At 33.6% G+C, this 15,991-nt stretch overlaps 2 protein-coding genes across 6 annotated transcripts; both read right to left on the bottom strand.

The window, feature by feature from the left end:
• Positions 1-466: 466 nt before the first annotated feature.
• On the bottom strand, positions 467-4,766 carry LOC144569547 (protein DETOXIFICATION 33-like). Its single transcript, XM_078319936.1, has 8 exons — positions 4,438-4,766; positions 3,308-3,849; positions 3,133-3,219; positions 2,258-2,314; positions 1,774-2,012; positions 1,250-1,368; positions 1,089-1,175; positions 467-806 (listed from the first exon to the last, which is right to left on the bottom strand). Exons 1-8 carry the CDS (start codon positions 4,633-4,635, stop codon positions 702-704), a joined length of 1,434 nt encoding a protein of 477 aa, XP_078176062.1. The 5' UTR covers positions 4,636-4,766; the 3' UTR covers positions 467-701.
• A 5,844-nt stretch (positions 4,767-10,610) lies between these two features.
• Positions 10,611-12,727, bottom strand: LOC144569548 (uncharacterized). 5 transcript variants are annotated; one of them, XM_078319939.1, is made up of 2 exons: positions 12,612-12,727; positions 10,611-11,591 (listed from the first exon to the last, which is right to left on the bottom strand). In XM_078319939.1, exon 2 carries the CDS (start codon positions 11,551-11,553, stop codon positions 10,834-10,836), a length of 720 nt encoding a protein of 239 aa, XP_078176065.1. In that variant the 5' UTR covers positions 11,554-11,591; positions 12,612-12,727; the 3' UTR covers positions 10,611-10,833. The 5 variants fall into 5 exon arrangements, with proteins under 5 accessions (XP_078176065.1, XP_078176066.1, XP_078176064.1 ...); XM_078319940.1 differs by having other exon boundaries at positions 12,456-12,723; XM_078319938.1 differs by having other exon boundaries at positions 12,430-12,653.
• Positions 12,728-15,991: the final 3,264 nt, after the last annotated feature.

The following is a 15,991-nucleotide window of genomic DNA, read 5'->3' on the forward strand; positions in this document are numbered from 1 at the left end:
TAACCAATTTAGGCCTCCTTAGCTTTAGGCCACAACCAAACATGGGGAATGTGTGCAAAGTTGTAGCAGTTGGTCATGACAATTCATAATAAGCTCAGCAGAAACACAATCAATTCTAGAACAAAATCTCCAGATTGATAAAGCACCTTCAAATTATGTATAACACCTGGTATCTTTTGCAAAGTTCCATTTTTATTGAAGACTTCCAAATAATGAAAGCAATGTTGATGAATGTACATCTCTCATGAGGAGAATAATGTCTTAGCTAACTATGTTATGCGTGGTTCTCATTTGTTAAGTGCTATATTATTTTTCTTTTTGTGAAAAGCAACCAACTACAGTCTCAAAGAAGAGAACATGTGGTTTCTGTTGTCTTGTTGAACTTTTCATGATTTAAAAATCCAACAAGTTAAATGCCATGAGTCGTGTATAATCACAAAGCACTAAGAACTGAACCCCTTGTATCTCCAAAGAAAAAAATTAAGGTTCACTTCACCATGTCTAGCAACAGCCAACAAATGTAGCTAGTTTACTGGATCTTTTATCTAAAAAAAAAAAAATACAAGAAAGTGTATTGATCTTCATTCTATGTAAGATATAATTTATTACATTAACAGAGAACAATATGATGTATGAAATTTTTTTAATACAAAACAATGTGCCACCATTGTCCAGCTTGATTGATTCAGCTCGTGGAGGTTCTAATTAGCAGCATTTCTTATATACTGTTCTTGCTCCATTACTTGAGTTGATGGAAGCTCAACTTGGCCTCCCCAAGCCTTAATTCTCTCTTCAGCGAATATTGCCTGCACAGTCATACATTTATACCTTTTTATACCTTAATTTGTCTGTTATTTTTTCATTTACATGCCAGAAACCAATGCATTGTCAGGCTGAGTACAAATATACACCAGATGTTATGAAACCCTTTGTTAGGTAATATTTGCCTGTGCTTAGTTAGACCTTAATTTATGCCAAAAGCAGCACTAGTCAACCAATAGGATTGGTACAATTGTAAAGGTTTAGTCCCATAATAGTAGGTGCAGTAAGCTATTCTAAATTAAGCATCTCTTTAGAAATTTTAGTACCTCTTTGTGCCACTTGGTTTTGAATGTGATGATGAGCAAAATTATGGTCTGTAGAGCTGTACCAACAAGCATCCCAACCCAAATTCCCTGACATTACATTGAACAGTTGAGAAAAAATGTACTAAACACAGGACTAAAAAATTGAATAGATGGTATAATACCAAAGCATTCATCTTCAGTTTGAAGCCCAAAACTGCTCCAAGAGGCAAACCAACCACATAGTAACATCCTGTATTTATAAAGGCAACTAATGATTGCCATCCTGCTCCAATAGACACTCCTGCAATGGAATCATGTTGGAACAAGGTTTAAGCAAGACAGGCAGTTTTGAAACTCTACTTTGCGTGTGTGCGCGTGTTTTGAACACAAGTGGGCAGATTTACAATTTTCATTGAATAAAAATCTGAAATTACAACTTTACTGTAGAACTTGATCTTAGTCTTGGTAATTAAATTTTTTTGTCTTGGTACCTACCAATTTTGGCAACTACCATACATCCTAAACATATTTCCATTTTGAGAATCACAAGGTCATGAGATTACTCTGGTGCATGTATTATACTACTAGACTCCTGTACCAACAATTACCAACAATGTGGGTCCTGATATGCTTTAAGTCATGAAAAAAAAATACTGATATTTTTTATTAGAATTACAAAAATAATTGGTTTCTGAAGAATGTATACCAGAAAGAACTGGCTGGATGCTGTTGAGAAATATTGTAGCAGCCAAAAGATACCCTAGTTTGGATGTTTCGTTGATCAAATCAGGACTGTCGGTGAAAAATTTTGGTAGCTGTTTTCTTTCAATGAGAACTATAATCGCGAAAATCAATCCAATGAATGCTGATGTAATAACAGCAATAATTACTGAAAATTTTGCAGCCTTTGGGTGGTTGGCACCAAGTTCATTGGAGACTCGTACACTGAAAAGGTACATTTTTTAGTAAGATTGATTTATAATAATGAAACATTTTATCCATTACTTTCATTTGACAAACAGATATTGGTCCCCCATTACTACATCAATAAATAAGTATGGTAGAGTTTTCTGGTAATTGACTGGCTTACACCATCAACAGGTCATCATCATAACTTTTGGTACAATACCAAGCTAAGGTGCAATATCTATTTTTCTAGTTATAAGCAGGATAGTTAATTATCTAAGTACCTGATTGCCACGTTGAAACCTAGAGCAATCATAAATGTCCAGAGCTGGTAATTCATGCTGTCAAAAGATAAAAAAAAAATGAATGAGATTAAAATCTGAATCCATGTTGGCTCTGCTTGAATGCTTCTGATTGTTCTTGTAACAAAAATGAACTTTCTGACATGGCAAGGCAGCCAAATACACACACACACACACATATAGATATATATAGAGAGAAAGTCTACCATACATTGCAATGCATAGGCATTTTTGTGCATTGGACTATAAATCACTGGATTCAAAGTCCAAATGACCGATCCAAACCGTTCACCAAATTTTACATTTTTTGAAATTTTTTTACTATTTATTAAGTCACTTTGAAAATCGCTGATCCAACGGTAACAGTAAAATCAAAAGACACCGTTGGATCAGCGATTTTCAAAGTGGCTTAATAAATAGTAAAAAAATTCCAAAAAATGTAAAATTTGGTCTCCAAACACATTAATATGAAGAACAAGATGAACGGTTTGGATCGGTCATTTGGACTTTGAATCCGGTGATTTATAGTCCAATGCACAAAAACACCTATTCATTGCAATGTATGGTAGACTTACTCTATATATATATATATATATATATATATTAGAAGGTAGTCAAATATTAGCAATTGCCTATTTATGTCATGTCCGTATACTTGAGAGCTAATGCACAGAGAGATCTTTTAGTGATGTAGAAATTTACTCACCGTATTGTGCTCACTAGAGTTTAAACCCAAGACCTCTTAGAGTCATTCTAGTAGTTTATTACTTAAGTGACTAGTTGGATTCGGAACTTGATGTATTAACAGGCTTGAACTTTGAAATAAGACAACAAAAATTAACAAGTTGGAAACTAACCTTATTGATATGGCACCAACTTGTAACTTGGGATTTTTCAATAGACCAACCAAAATTATAACAGCCGAGTAATACCAGAGCTCCAAACTGTCAAATTAACAGCCAATTTAACCAGAACATAAAAATAAGAATCAAACACTAAAATAGCAAACCTTGTTAATATATAGATTCTAACCATAACATTACAGCAGAAGAAAGGGAGAGCTTCACAAAACCTGCGAGATTTTTAAATGCAGCACAAGAGAATCCTTTCCATGCTTCAGGGAAAGCCCCACAAATGAGGTACAAAAACTGCCCCAAATTGATAAGCCACCATGAAATATTGCCGACCATAGCAGCTCCAATCAACCCATAACCCAGCTTAATCACAAAAACCCAATTGAGCAATGCATGCACACCAAGTGCCATACCAGAAATGGCCGTCATGATCCATACCCTGCTTTGTGATTGGAAAAACTTTTGCAAGGGGAAGTTGAAGGCATAAGCAAAGATTTGCGGTATGGCCCAGAGGGTGTACCGTCCTGCAGCTTCTGAGATTTGTTTTGATTGGTGAAAAGTCTTTAGGATCGGGGATGTGAAAATGTATGTGGGGGTGAGGAATAATGCGGTCGTGAGGCAAATAATCCATGATCTTTGCATATAGATTCCTAGCATTTCAAATTGGCCGGCTCCAACTGCTTGGCCACAAAGAGTCTCAAGTGCACTCCCCATGCCTAGCTAAAAAGTTGATAGCAAAAAAGAAGGTTACTAAGTAAATAAATGACTACAACTCTTGCCCTGTTGTAAAAAAGAAAGGTAAAAACGACATATATAACAATATACTCTGAATTACATAACAAACACTTTAAAAGAAGTGGCTAAGGACAAGAAAAAGGCCACGATTCAGAGTTTGCTTCCATAGAAATATCCTATTTGTGTTGGTTTAGAAACCCCTTTAAATAATCAATTAACCTTGCCCGAGTGCTGAACAGATACTCTCAGTTTCCTACTATGCAGATGAACTATTTACAAACTGCAAGGATGCAGGCATCACAAAAGAAAATAAAACCTTACATGTATGTAGAAATACATATAAGTTGCATGCATTTTCTTCTCAACTAAGTGGTTTTATTTTCAGTCAGTAATTCCTTTACCAACTGATACAACATTGAGCTCAACCTCAGTTACCTGATGAGTACAGCAACCCATAACCTCAGCTCAAATAATGCAATTAATAGCAAGTTGGCAACAAATCAAGGACTTCAACAGTTAAATGAATTTAGCGTGCTTCTATATTTTTGCTAGTATTTATCAAAATGAAATTACCAAAATCCCATAGACGAACCCTTCTATGACATTTTCAACCACTGCAACTGCATCCAGCTCAACATCTCCTATGTGCCCGGCAAATGCAACGGTCACGAAACTAATTGAAAATTGAAACACCATGGTAAGAATTGCCGGAAATGCAATATGCCATAGCTCCTTGGACTCGTACCAGCACTTCTTAGCTATTCCTTGCATCTCAATTAATTATGAATATCTCAACAGAGCTTGAAAACAGAGTACTCTCATATCTCAATCATGCATGAGCATGTATTATTAAAGTTTAGGTCAATGGTTATAACCACCAAACCAAAAGTGGGAAATTTGGATCATGTACTTGGAAGTAGGTGAGGAAAGCTTCTTTGTCATATAAAAATATATGGTCTTCATTTGTTTGGTGGATGTGACACGTATTGTACTCAGGTTCTAAATAGCTAGCTATAGTTATGCAATAGTGTGATATAGCTTTTTAGGACCTTAAAAGCTATAATGTTATTAACCGCTTTTCTTTTATAATGATTTTAAATAACTAGCTATGGTTGCGCTATAGCCGCTTTATATAACTTTTTCGGACCTTAAAAACTATAGCGTTATAATCGCTATTTAGAACCTTGATTGTACATGATCAATCGAATCTGAGGTCAAAATGGGGAGTGCTGTTTGGTGCTAAGTTGGCAGCAACGAGCTCCTCTCTCCTAATTCTGTACGAATGATTAAAAATACTGATATTAATATCTGGTTTTAGTGATAATGAGCAGAGGAAATCCTGAATTTGGGTACTCAGGGATTTGTCCTGGTTAATATTGGAATTACATATATGGTTGGTGCCTTTGCCAAACTAGATAACTGTCGCTTATATTACATCATAGTTTGTGTCAAGCAACAAAATTTCACTCAGGTTGATGCTGTTTTTTTTTTTTTATTTTTTTTTTCTCGGATAGTAAGTTTACCGCGGAGAAGTAAAAAATTAATACATCAAACAACTATTGAACTACAGAAATTTCTTTATTGTTCCTTCTAAACTGGCTTTTAAAGCACATTAATTACGTTACGTTCGCATTCAGATTAAAATTTTAAATGTCCAAGTTGACGATAAATCACTCAATTCTTGAATTGGGTATTGAAATTAACATCTCATCTTTTTTTTATTGAGCAAAATTAACATCTCATCAAAATTTAAAGACTCAAGAAGGAATTAATTAATTAATTAATTAATTAAAACGGTGGTAGATAGATAGACATGCTGGAAGACAATTTCTCTACTAGCTTTTGTATTCCGAATGCTTGATTTATTACTTTATTGAAGCAGGACAAACAAAGAATAACCCATTCAATTGCCTGTGACAATTTAATTTGGTGGCTTGAAAATTTGCGTGGCTGTAACAGTGGAGTCTCATGTTAGATAAAAGGATGCATGGTTTATAGTTAGACACTAAACCATATAATATGACCCGCATTACAAATAACCACACATTTATAACCATAGAAAACATAACCCATCAATTTGGACAAAGCGAGATAGTTCGCATGTCTTTGTCAATTATGGTAATTAACACGGTTGTTTTGTTTAGGTCGAATATTTTGGTTTTTCTTGATGACGCTGACATTGTGCTTAATCCGATTAAGATTTGCAAATAATTTTATTCCCATCAACCCCCTCCCCTCTTATTTTAATCAATGTCTGAATTTCTCAAAATATCTACTACCGTTCTAAAAATATTGTAAAAAGAAAAGTAGGATTTTGGTGGTCAAGCAAAATATTAAGCTGGATTGACCAAAATTACGCTCTAGCAGAGTTTAAATCTAGGTTTAAAAGATCACTGACATTCCAAAATAAATCAAGTTGGTTTCAATTTTTGTACGTACAAATCTTTTCTTTTTTTGAAAAAATGGGTGAAATCAACCGATTTCATTAGAAACTGAGAATGTTCAGATATTTTAAGCTCCAAACTTCTGGAGCAAAAAATACATACAAACACTAATTTTCAAAATCTTCGGCCATAATTTTTTTGTGTCTTCATATTAATATGCCACCTTCGTTTAAATTTATGTCATGTAAGAATGAACTTAGTTTTTTTACATTCAGCTAGTCCTGAACTAAACTAACATCTATAAATTTTAATTTTAAATAATTTTGTAATTAAAAAAAACTTGCTAATAATTATCAATTGAGTAAGAAAAAAATTTAAACATGTAAGAGATTTAACTTATTTTTATCATAACTTTTAATCCACAATCAAAAGACTATTTTCGTAAAGCAGAGACCATGCATTCCTCTCATTATTCTATTCCTACCAACCATGCGAGCTTATAATATTGTAATTTATATATTATATTAATCTATTTGGATCAACCCTTCGATATGATAAAACGTACATTATATATATCATTAATATTTCAACGTAAATATAAATATTTATATACGTTAGCCTAACTGCCTAACCCTATACACATTTGTTTTGAAAATCAATCCTTCAAGATACGTTAGCCTAACTGCCTAACCCTATAGGCCTATACACATTTGTTTTGAAAATCAATCCTTCAAGAGATTAGATATCAAAAAACTAAAGTCAAATGAGGTGATATATGAGAGAAATTGGAATAGTAAACCCAGCACTGGAGAATTGCTGGGACTGCTTTGGATTAGCAAGTTCGTCAAAATATGAAAACTTTTTTTTGGGAACAAGCCTTAATTAGCTTCTTAACAGGATTGGTCCTATATACGCTTCTCTCTCTCTCTCTATATACAATTTTTAGTTGCCTATTTAAAATGTAAAAATGACTTATAAATATATATTGTTGAACTACTTATATAAACGTAGTAGCCGATTTCATAAAAAAATTGTACATATAGACCCAAACTTTTTTTCTATTCTGAAATTTTAGTTGTATATTTAATTCTGTGTCTATTTGAAATGCAAAAAAATATGGTATTAATTGTTATTTTAAAATTAATGCAGTAAAGATTTGAACGGTCCGATATTTTTTTCATATATCATGTCAAATTTCAGATATCTAAGTAAATGTGAACCTTTTGACAAATTCCAATCGCCAACAAAACCCACTGTCAGAAGGCAAGGCACTAGTTTTTAGTTTTTACTATAGTAGGCCAGTAACGCATGCGCAGTAAATATTACTGGAGACGTGCAGTATTACCTTTCCTTCCAGCTTTTCCTCATCACGGTTATCTCCATTTCAACCTTTAAAACTAAACCCTTTTTTTTATTCCAAAAACAAAGAGTGAGTCTATGGTACTATGCATATTACGATTTGTTACCGTGCTACGGCTCTATATTCGAGTTTTTAAATCCTAACAGTCGATCCGAACCGTTCATCTTGTTCTCCATATTAATATGTGTTTGGAGACCAAATTTTACATTTTTTGAAATTTGTTTACTATTTTTTTAGATTTATTGAAAATCACTGTTTTTGGATGGTCCAGAATTTTCAGATCAAGTGATTTTCTAAATATCTAAAAAAATAGTAAAATATTTTCAAAAAATATAAAATTTGGTCTCCAAACACATATTAATACGGAGAACGAGACGAACGGTTCGGATCGACTGTTATGATTTGAAAACTCGAATATAGAACCGTAGCACGGTAACAACCTGTGATATGCATAGTACCATAGACTCACTCAAAAACAAATCATATCTCTTTAACTAATGACGACTTTGAGACCGTTGTGACTTTTTCACAACGGATTCCTTACCGTTGTTAATTAATCAAATTTTCCTTGACCTAATCCATTGAAGAAGCCCGTTTCTGAATCCTGATTTTGTTATTTGGAGGGTTGAAATGCCTTCATTTTTTGTCTCTATCATGTCTTCATTTTTAAAAAATTTAATAAATCTAAAACTTAAAGAGTCAAAATAACACCGTTAGATATGATACACATTATTTTATCTATGCACGTGTAAAAATTATGATATTCAAACTTTATTTTGGTTGTCATCAAGAGCTTGTACAAAAATGTACTAAACTACTAATGTGAATAATTTAAAGACGTTGATTTTTCAACTTATTGATTCACATAAAACGAAATTGAAATATGATAATTTTTATGAGCACAGAGAGAAAATAACATAAATCAAATTGAACGGTTTTATTTTGACTTTTAAATTTTAAATTTTTGAACCATTAAAGTTTTTAAAAATAAAGACACGATGGAGACATGATAAATAGAGGCATTTGAATTCTCCTCTTTTGTTATACAGTTCATTCCTTATTAGTATCCTGCAGAGTGTAACTGTTAAGGTCAATTGAGTTTGAATCAAATTTAATGTTGATGTACTATATCTGGCCCAGTAATTTTGTTGATGCACTGTACTGCAGAGTGTAACTGTTAACTAATCAAGTTAACCTACAGTCATTTGTACCACACAATTGGTGTCAGGTATGAGGTATGGATTTAGTTTTTGTCCATCCAGCTAGTCTCGAGAATACACTAATTAATAACAACATTATGATAAAACTATAACATCTATAATTTTAAAATTTAAAATTAGTTTGTGATTAAAAAAGCTTGTTAATTGTTATCAAATGCGTTAGACAAACTTTTGTTTTATTGCAGCGAATAGAAATGAAAGAAGGGTAAAGCTAGGGTGTGATGTGCTCACCAAGAGAATTTGGTGAGCATAACTCCAAAAATTCATCGGATCGACTTTAAATGTCGAATCCAAATCGTTAAAATCTATGTACTTCATAAGTGATGCTTGTATATGCAAAATTTTGAAAGTTTCGAGTTTATTTACTAAGCGGTCAAAGAAATTAACATTTAATAAGTTAATTTATAAGTTGTTTTATATATTCAATTTTTATTATTTCTTTGACCGCTTGACCTTGTAGCAAATAAATTCGAAACTTTGAAAATTTTGCATGTATATACATCACTCATGAAGTTAATGGATTTCAACGGTTTGAATTCGACATTTAACATCGATCCAATATACTTTTAAAGTTGTGTTCACGTGAGCACATCACACCCTAGCTTATGAAAGAATTAGCTACAGCGTAATCTTTCAAAAGTGCTTTCATATAATGAAAGCTTTCAAAATTAGAAATAGTTCCGCATCGCTGGAAGTCGATTTGAAAGTGACAGCGCGGATTTTGGAAGTGTCATGTCGGACTTTGAATGTGAAGCGTGCTGGTACCTTTGGTCTCTATTTTTGCTAAATTTTCATTCTTTCTTATTATCTTTTAAGCGTGCTGTTACCTTTGTGCCTCTATAATCCATGGCTTCGAATTATTTCAGGCTTCATTCAATTGTCTTAAATATACAAACATGGAATATGTCCTATGACTAAAATTCACGATATAGATAACATAACGCATGCATGTTCGAAGGTTTTTCGATCAAGGGTTTGGTTTTTTTTTTTTTTAATCTTAAAACTGGAGCAAGGATCTTGAACTATTTTGAGGAATATATGAACTGTATGTATTAAGAGAAAGGTTTCGCTATTTGACTTGATCACACCAGTTGTCTCCTCTATTTGATTTGCATCCCGTACCAGTAGTACTGTACCACTACGCCTCTGTACGATGGTCGAAAGACAGCTACACCGAGTTGCATTGATCGACTTCGTAGAGGTCTCCAGCTGAGACAACTGGACATATCACGGCATTACCAGCCCCTGATGACCGGGCCACACTAAATCTAATTACCTTTTGGATTATAATTTGTTTTAATCTATCCGTTTTTGACTCAAATTTTGTCTTTCGTTTTGCTCTCTCCACTTGGATAAACCATCCTGAGTCCCAATTGCTGGTTTCATTCTCTGGTTATAGTTGAAGAGGTTCAAATATTTCACAAATCAGTTCATCTTTTACATAAGATTTTTAGTTTACAATTAAGCAAATAAGCTAGATGCAATAATTACAGGAATCGAGTAGATACCATAAATAGTCAAAGATCAAAGTTGAGTAAAAAGAAGAAAATTAATGTACATTTGAGTGAATACTTACCCACCAAAAACTGCAATAAAAAAAAAATCCAGGTAAAATTTTTTTTTTAAGGTGAATGATTCCCCGCAAACAATTTGAAGGCAAAAAAAAAGAGAGAAGAAAATAACATGGCAAATTGTGTACTTGACATAGTCAGCAAAGTGCTATTACCACTAGCGATCCAGGTGCTAAACATAATTCCTACTGTACCATTGCTACTGGGGAAATGGGGGTAATTAACACTTATACACAAGCATTACAGGTGCAAACTACAAAACAGGTAAAGCACACAGTAGTTCCACTAATAATTAAACACACTGGCTTACAATGATAATGGTGAACCAATAAATTACAAATCCCAAAATACAATTGACACCGCCACGTAGGTAATATCGCACCAAGAACCATTTATAAAACCCGGTCTCCAGTACCTAAAGAAAAGTACATTACCTAAAAGGCTATAAGGCTAGCAATCACAAGCACACCAACTACAATAAGCAATGCCTTGAGGTACACATCAGCCTGTTGTCCCTGGTTGTGGGCCCCAGCGCCACCGCCCTGGCGTGGAAAACCATGTGCGTGCCATCCATGAAACGAATGACCATAACCATACGGGAATCCGGCTGTTGGCCCATAGGCAGCAGCATGCGGAAAACCATGCACCTGGAAACTTAACAAGGGGAACAAACCCCCAATAGCAGCCGAAAAGGTATAATTTCCCCACCGACCCACAGGCCCGCCTGGTCCACCAGGCCCAACAGCCCCAGTAGGTCCACCTGCACCTGGTCCACCCACAAACCATGGGTTTGGGTTACCGTGAAACTGGTTGGGGTCGGGCTGGGGTGCAGTGGCAGGCCGTTGCCCAGTGGGCCGGCTTGGGATGGACGTACAGGTTCGCGGATCAGTCCGCGTCTTGCCCCGCCCATAAAGTGGTACAAGCTTGTCTTCCTCAACTAAGGCTTTGCAAACAGGGCATTCCGGTGAGTGTGCATGCATGTGTAGCCATTCATAAAGGCATGGCCAGCAGAAAAGATGGCCACATAAGGTCACAATCGGATCTTGTGCCAGCTCTAGACAGATGTTGCACTCAAAGCTACCTGATTCTTTGTTGCCTGTGTTGGTGCTTCCGTTGCCATTGCTACTTGTCGATTCGTTAAGTCGGCTCGACATTATGTTTCTCTTTTTATTCTTGTGGAAGGTAGATTTTTCTGAAATTGGAACAATTGTCAGATTATTTAATCAGGTTCTGTATCACAATCGAGTTCAAAGATTGCAAAAAAAAAAAAACTAACTATTATTTTGTATCTTTAGTAGATTGATACATGTATAATACCTAATACCGATGGTAATAGCTGGTTTAAACCTTTCTGAAGTCTTCGGCCCGGATGAAAAAAAAAAAAAAAAATGTAATCACTAATCAACCCTGAACAGAGGAAGCATCACTGATTCGCTGGTAGTGTACCAGTACCTACTGGTTCAGTACCAAACAACTAGAATCCAGGGCCAAGCCTAAACAGATCTTTTAAAGTGAACAAACATGGTACTCAGAACAATAGCTATATTAATGCCTCCTGGTCTCTAAAGAACACTACATAAATTTTGGATCAAAATAGAAAACCAGCTAATCTACAAGGCATAAGCAGTTTTATACTCCACAAATACTGTCAGCTCTTCCGGAATTAAATCACATGCTAAAATTCAACTATTTGAGATCAATCAAGTTCACTATACTGAATGCAGATGTCAAAAGACCATAGGTCTGAGCCAGACATACTCTAGGTATCTATTTTCAACCTGGCTGTAGTCTATATAAAAATTACAAACACTGCCAATTTACAAATTGAAAAGAACTTCTAGTTTATAGAAAAAAATAAACACAAATCAGTGTATTGGATTCCAAAATTGACTCAATTATTTGCTGAAATCCAAATAACCAAAAAGCAAAATTAAAACAGATCTCCGTACTTAATAATCTCAAACCCCAGGGAAGAGAGAGACGGAGCAAGCAATAGTCACTCCATTTCTATTGTTTGTGAAGTACCTTACCAAAAATTCAAATTAGGACCTTGTACCATTGCAAGCAATAGTCACTCCATGGTTGCGTCGGTGCCATGGTTTGGAAAATCTATCAATCGTCAGCCCACGATCTAATTTATTGCGAGATTTCCCAACCGACTGGCTGCGATTTGGTTTTGAGCGAAAGAACGCTTGAATCGGAAGAGACTCACCTTATGTCCAATTTACGCCGATGCTTCTTCCTCCTACTTTGTTTGCGACTGATGAGTATTCAGATTTCGATTTATTTTACCGATTCTTTAAGGTTGGATGTATCTGATGATCAAATGCGGGGGTAGGATGACGTAAGTGTCGTCAAATAAAGGGAAAATTATTTAGATACCCGTCAAAACTTTTATATTTTGTATTTTCTCCTCAAAAATTAAGATTTCGAATTCAACTCGGTTTTTTTTTTCTTTTTCCTTTTTTTTTTTCTTTTTTTTTGTCTGAGAGAACAGTTCCTTTGTTGATATCTTATCTTCACTTTAAATTTTAATTTAGGTTTCATAAATAAGTGACGCTATGGAACTATCCATAGTGCATATTGACCCGTACTTGGACTTATATCTTCGTTTTGAAAGTTTTAACGATTGATTTAAACCGTTCAATATGATCTCTACATGAATGTATAATTGTAAACTACATTTTATATTTTTTAGATGCGTAGAAAATTATTTGATTTAAAAAATTTAGATCATTCAAAAACAGTAATTTTCTACCCATCTAAAAAAAATAGTAAAAGAATTCTAAAAAAAATGTAAAATTTAGTTTACAAATACATATTAATATGGAGACAATATTAAACGATTCGGATCAATCATTAGAATTTTGAAAATAAAAATATTAATCCATAATACGAACACACTATGTATAGTAACATAGCCTCACTCTTCATAAATTTCGTATTATAGTTTTTTTATGGTTAAATATAGTTTTTGTATATATTTTCTTTCTTCTTGCTTTAAATATTAAATTAATGGTTATACAATATATTTACCTTCATATTGTTTTTATATTTACTATTATAATTTTTTTCCACTTGTATGAAAATATTTATATAAAATACATTTTTTTGTCATAAGTGAAATTTAGAGATGTTATGTTCAAATATTCTTATTTATTTTTTAATAATGGGCGTTTTGTTATTTGTAAAGGATGGAGAATTGTTGACAACGACTTATCTTGACAACTTTGATATCGCTTTCTCAAATTATATAGAAAAACTTACAATTAACCAAAAAAATTATAACATATTGTTTTCCTTATAGATTGGTTGTGTATCATTTTATTTTGTGTAAATTAAATATAATTTAATATTTCATCAAATGTCGTTAAGTGTTGATCATTATATCCAAAAGGTGCGATTAGATTTGGGTTTAAGGACTTAAAGGCTATGTTAGGCAATCCTAAAGATTAAAAATTTAATCTTTACTAAGAAGTGATTGTTTAACAATATATGTAAAGGATTAAGAAAGTTGAATCAATACATTTTATTAAAAAAATGTCATAGTATGAGAAAAATTGTAAAAGACTAAATATAACTTTAGGTTATTTTTTTCATAGAATACAGCTAATGATGCTTTTATATTGCATAAATTTATTTTCACATATAATTTATGCAATATAATTAATTTAAGCTGCATATTACACCCTAATTAATTTTCAAAAATGATTAAATTTTAACTATAAAGAACGATTAGGTTATTATGCTTTGGTTTCATTGTTGAAGACTAAGGTTCTATTTGGTTGTAGAGTAAGAGGTAGAGTAAATTTCTTGTTCAACACTTAAGGGTGTTCTCCAGAAGTCTGTCGCGCAGAGGAAGGGGACGGGAGAGGAAGGAAGAGGAACGCGATCGTGTTACTCCGTCTACACTTCGAATCGGGGGGTACGAATTTCGCAACTTTCTACGCTTGATTTACCCCTGCCACAGTGCCGTCTCCCCTCCTCTCCTCTCCAATCTCCTCGTTTTTGGAGCAAGTAAACGAGGCGGGCAGCAGCGGGCTGAGCGCGTCTCCCCTCCCCTCCCTTTAATGAGGGACTTCTACCCCCGACTGGAGCACACCCTAAGTAGCTAAATGAGAAGTAAAAGAAGAGGAATAAGATGCAGTGAGAGATGATTAATTCGGAGTAAGTTCACTTCTCTAAGTGAATTAACTTAATCCATCAGTAGGACTCATTGTCATAGGTAGAGGCTCATTTTCCAACACTTTACTTCTCTAGACGAATTAATTTAAGCCATAAGTTAAATTATCGAACAAGATGTAAAATATATGTAGTAAGATGGTGTAAACCATTTAATCCTCATTAACTTTATTCCGCATGTTTGACCCAAGTAAATAACTAACAATTAAGGGTCAATGATGTTCATAAGAATACTTTCTTAGTCAAGTGTTACAACCAAAAGTAAAATTTTGAATTTAAAAAGAAATAACTACGATAGTGTCAGTAATTTTGGAAAAACAATAAAATTAAAATTACTTAAGAAAAAAGTTGCAACTAAGAATAAAAGACAAATTGACTTCACTGTATTTCCAATGAGGTGGACGGAAAGAAAGGAAGAGAAGAGTCTTACGAGAATATTTTGTTAAAAACATTGGGAATTTTTTTTTAAAAAACCATAAATAAAAAACAGTATTTTACCAAACTAATTTGATTGTTTTAATTTTTACAGAAATTATAAGAACCAAAATGTCATTTCGGTCCGAATTTTATTTTTCGGGACTGAAATACCATTTCGGTCCGAGGTATTTTCACAAGTTTTATCATCATTTTTTATCGAAAAAAACAATTTGGACCGAAATGATATTTCGGTTCTTATAATTTTTGTAAAAGCCAAAACAATCAAGTTGATTTGATAAAATATTGTTTTTTATTATGGTTTTCTAAAAAAAAAATCAACATTAGGAGGTAAGGACGATATGTGAAAAAAATTGTTCTGTTCGAGACTCATCCGAATGCCAGTGGTTTGCTGCATGAAGCCAAAACTGCTCTCTTAAAATCTGGACCTTGGCTCCTCTTCATTTGATCCCTGCCTCCTTTCCAATTTTATGGATTTTATTATATACTTGGCGAGAGAACAGAATAAATTCCCATTGCCATATGAAAAAAACACTCACTGGCCTATATATCAATTGATCGAAAGGAAATTGAAACCTCAACAATCTACTATGAATTTATACTACAATCCAACCTCAGATAATGTAACTGAGCACAAAAGAGAAAAGATATAAGAACTCTGTTGTTAATGAGATTTTTCAATTTGGTAATATCAATCTCCAACAAAAGACAGCTATCCCACGTAGCTTAGCATCCTATCAGCGTTTGGTTCTATTTAAGAACTATTTTTTTTACAGGATATGTTCGAAGACACAAAATTTTATTTAAATCGCAAAAAATTCAACTGTTATGCAGTTCCCTAACCCAGGGGCAGAACTCGACTTTGAATATAGGGATGGCTAACCGAATAAACATCATATTTGAAAATATTAAAATAAAAATAAAAATCTATATAACATAAAATATTCACTATTTAATTTCATAAAAAAAATACAA

The sequence above is a fragment of the Carex rostrata genome, chromosome 18 (assembly GCF_964058835.1).
Source record: "Carex rostrata chromosome 18, lpCarRost1.2, whole genome shotgun sequence".
NCBI lineage: Eukaryota > Viridiplantae > Streptophyta > Magnoliopsida > Poales > Cyperaceae > Carex > Carex rostrata.

What these genes read in the sequence shown, in the direction of transcription:
- LOC144569547 (XM_078319936.1), bottom strand. Translation starts at nt 4,635, where the DNA reads ATGCAAGGAATAGCTAAGAAGTGCTGGTACGAGTCCAAGGAGCTATGG. An exon ending in GGTTCGTCTATGGGATTTTG is followed by an intron (nt 3,850 to 4,437) that starts GTAATTTCATTT and finishes TCAACTTTTTAG; the next exon opens with CTAGGCATGGGGAGTGCACT. An exon ending in GTTGGTGCCATATCAATAAG is followed by an intron (nt 2,315 to 3,132) that starts GTTAGTTTCCAA and finishes ATCTTTTGACAG; the next exon opens with CATGAATTACCAGCTCTGGA.
- LOC144569548 (XM_078319939.1), bottom strand. Translation starts at nt 11,553, where the DNA reads ATGTCGAGCCGACTTAACGAATCGACAAGTAGCAATGGCAACGGAAGC.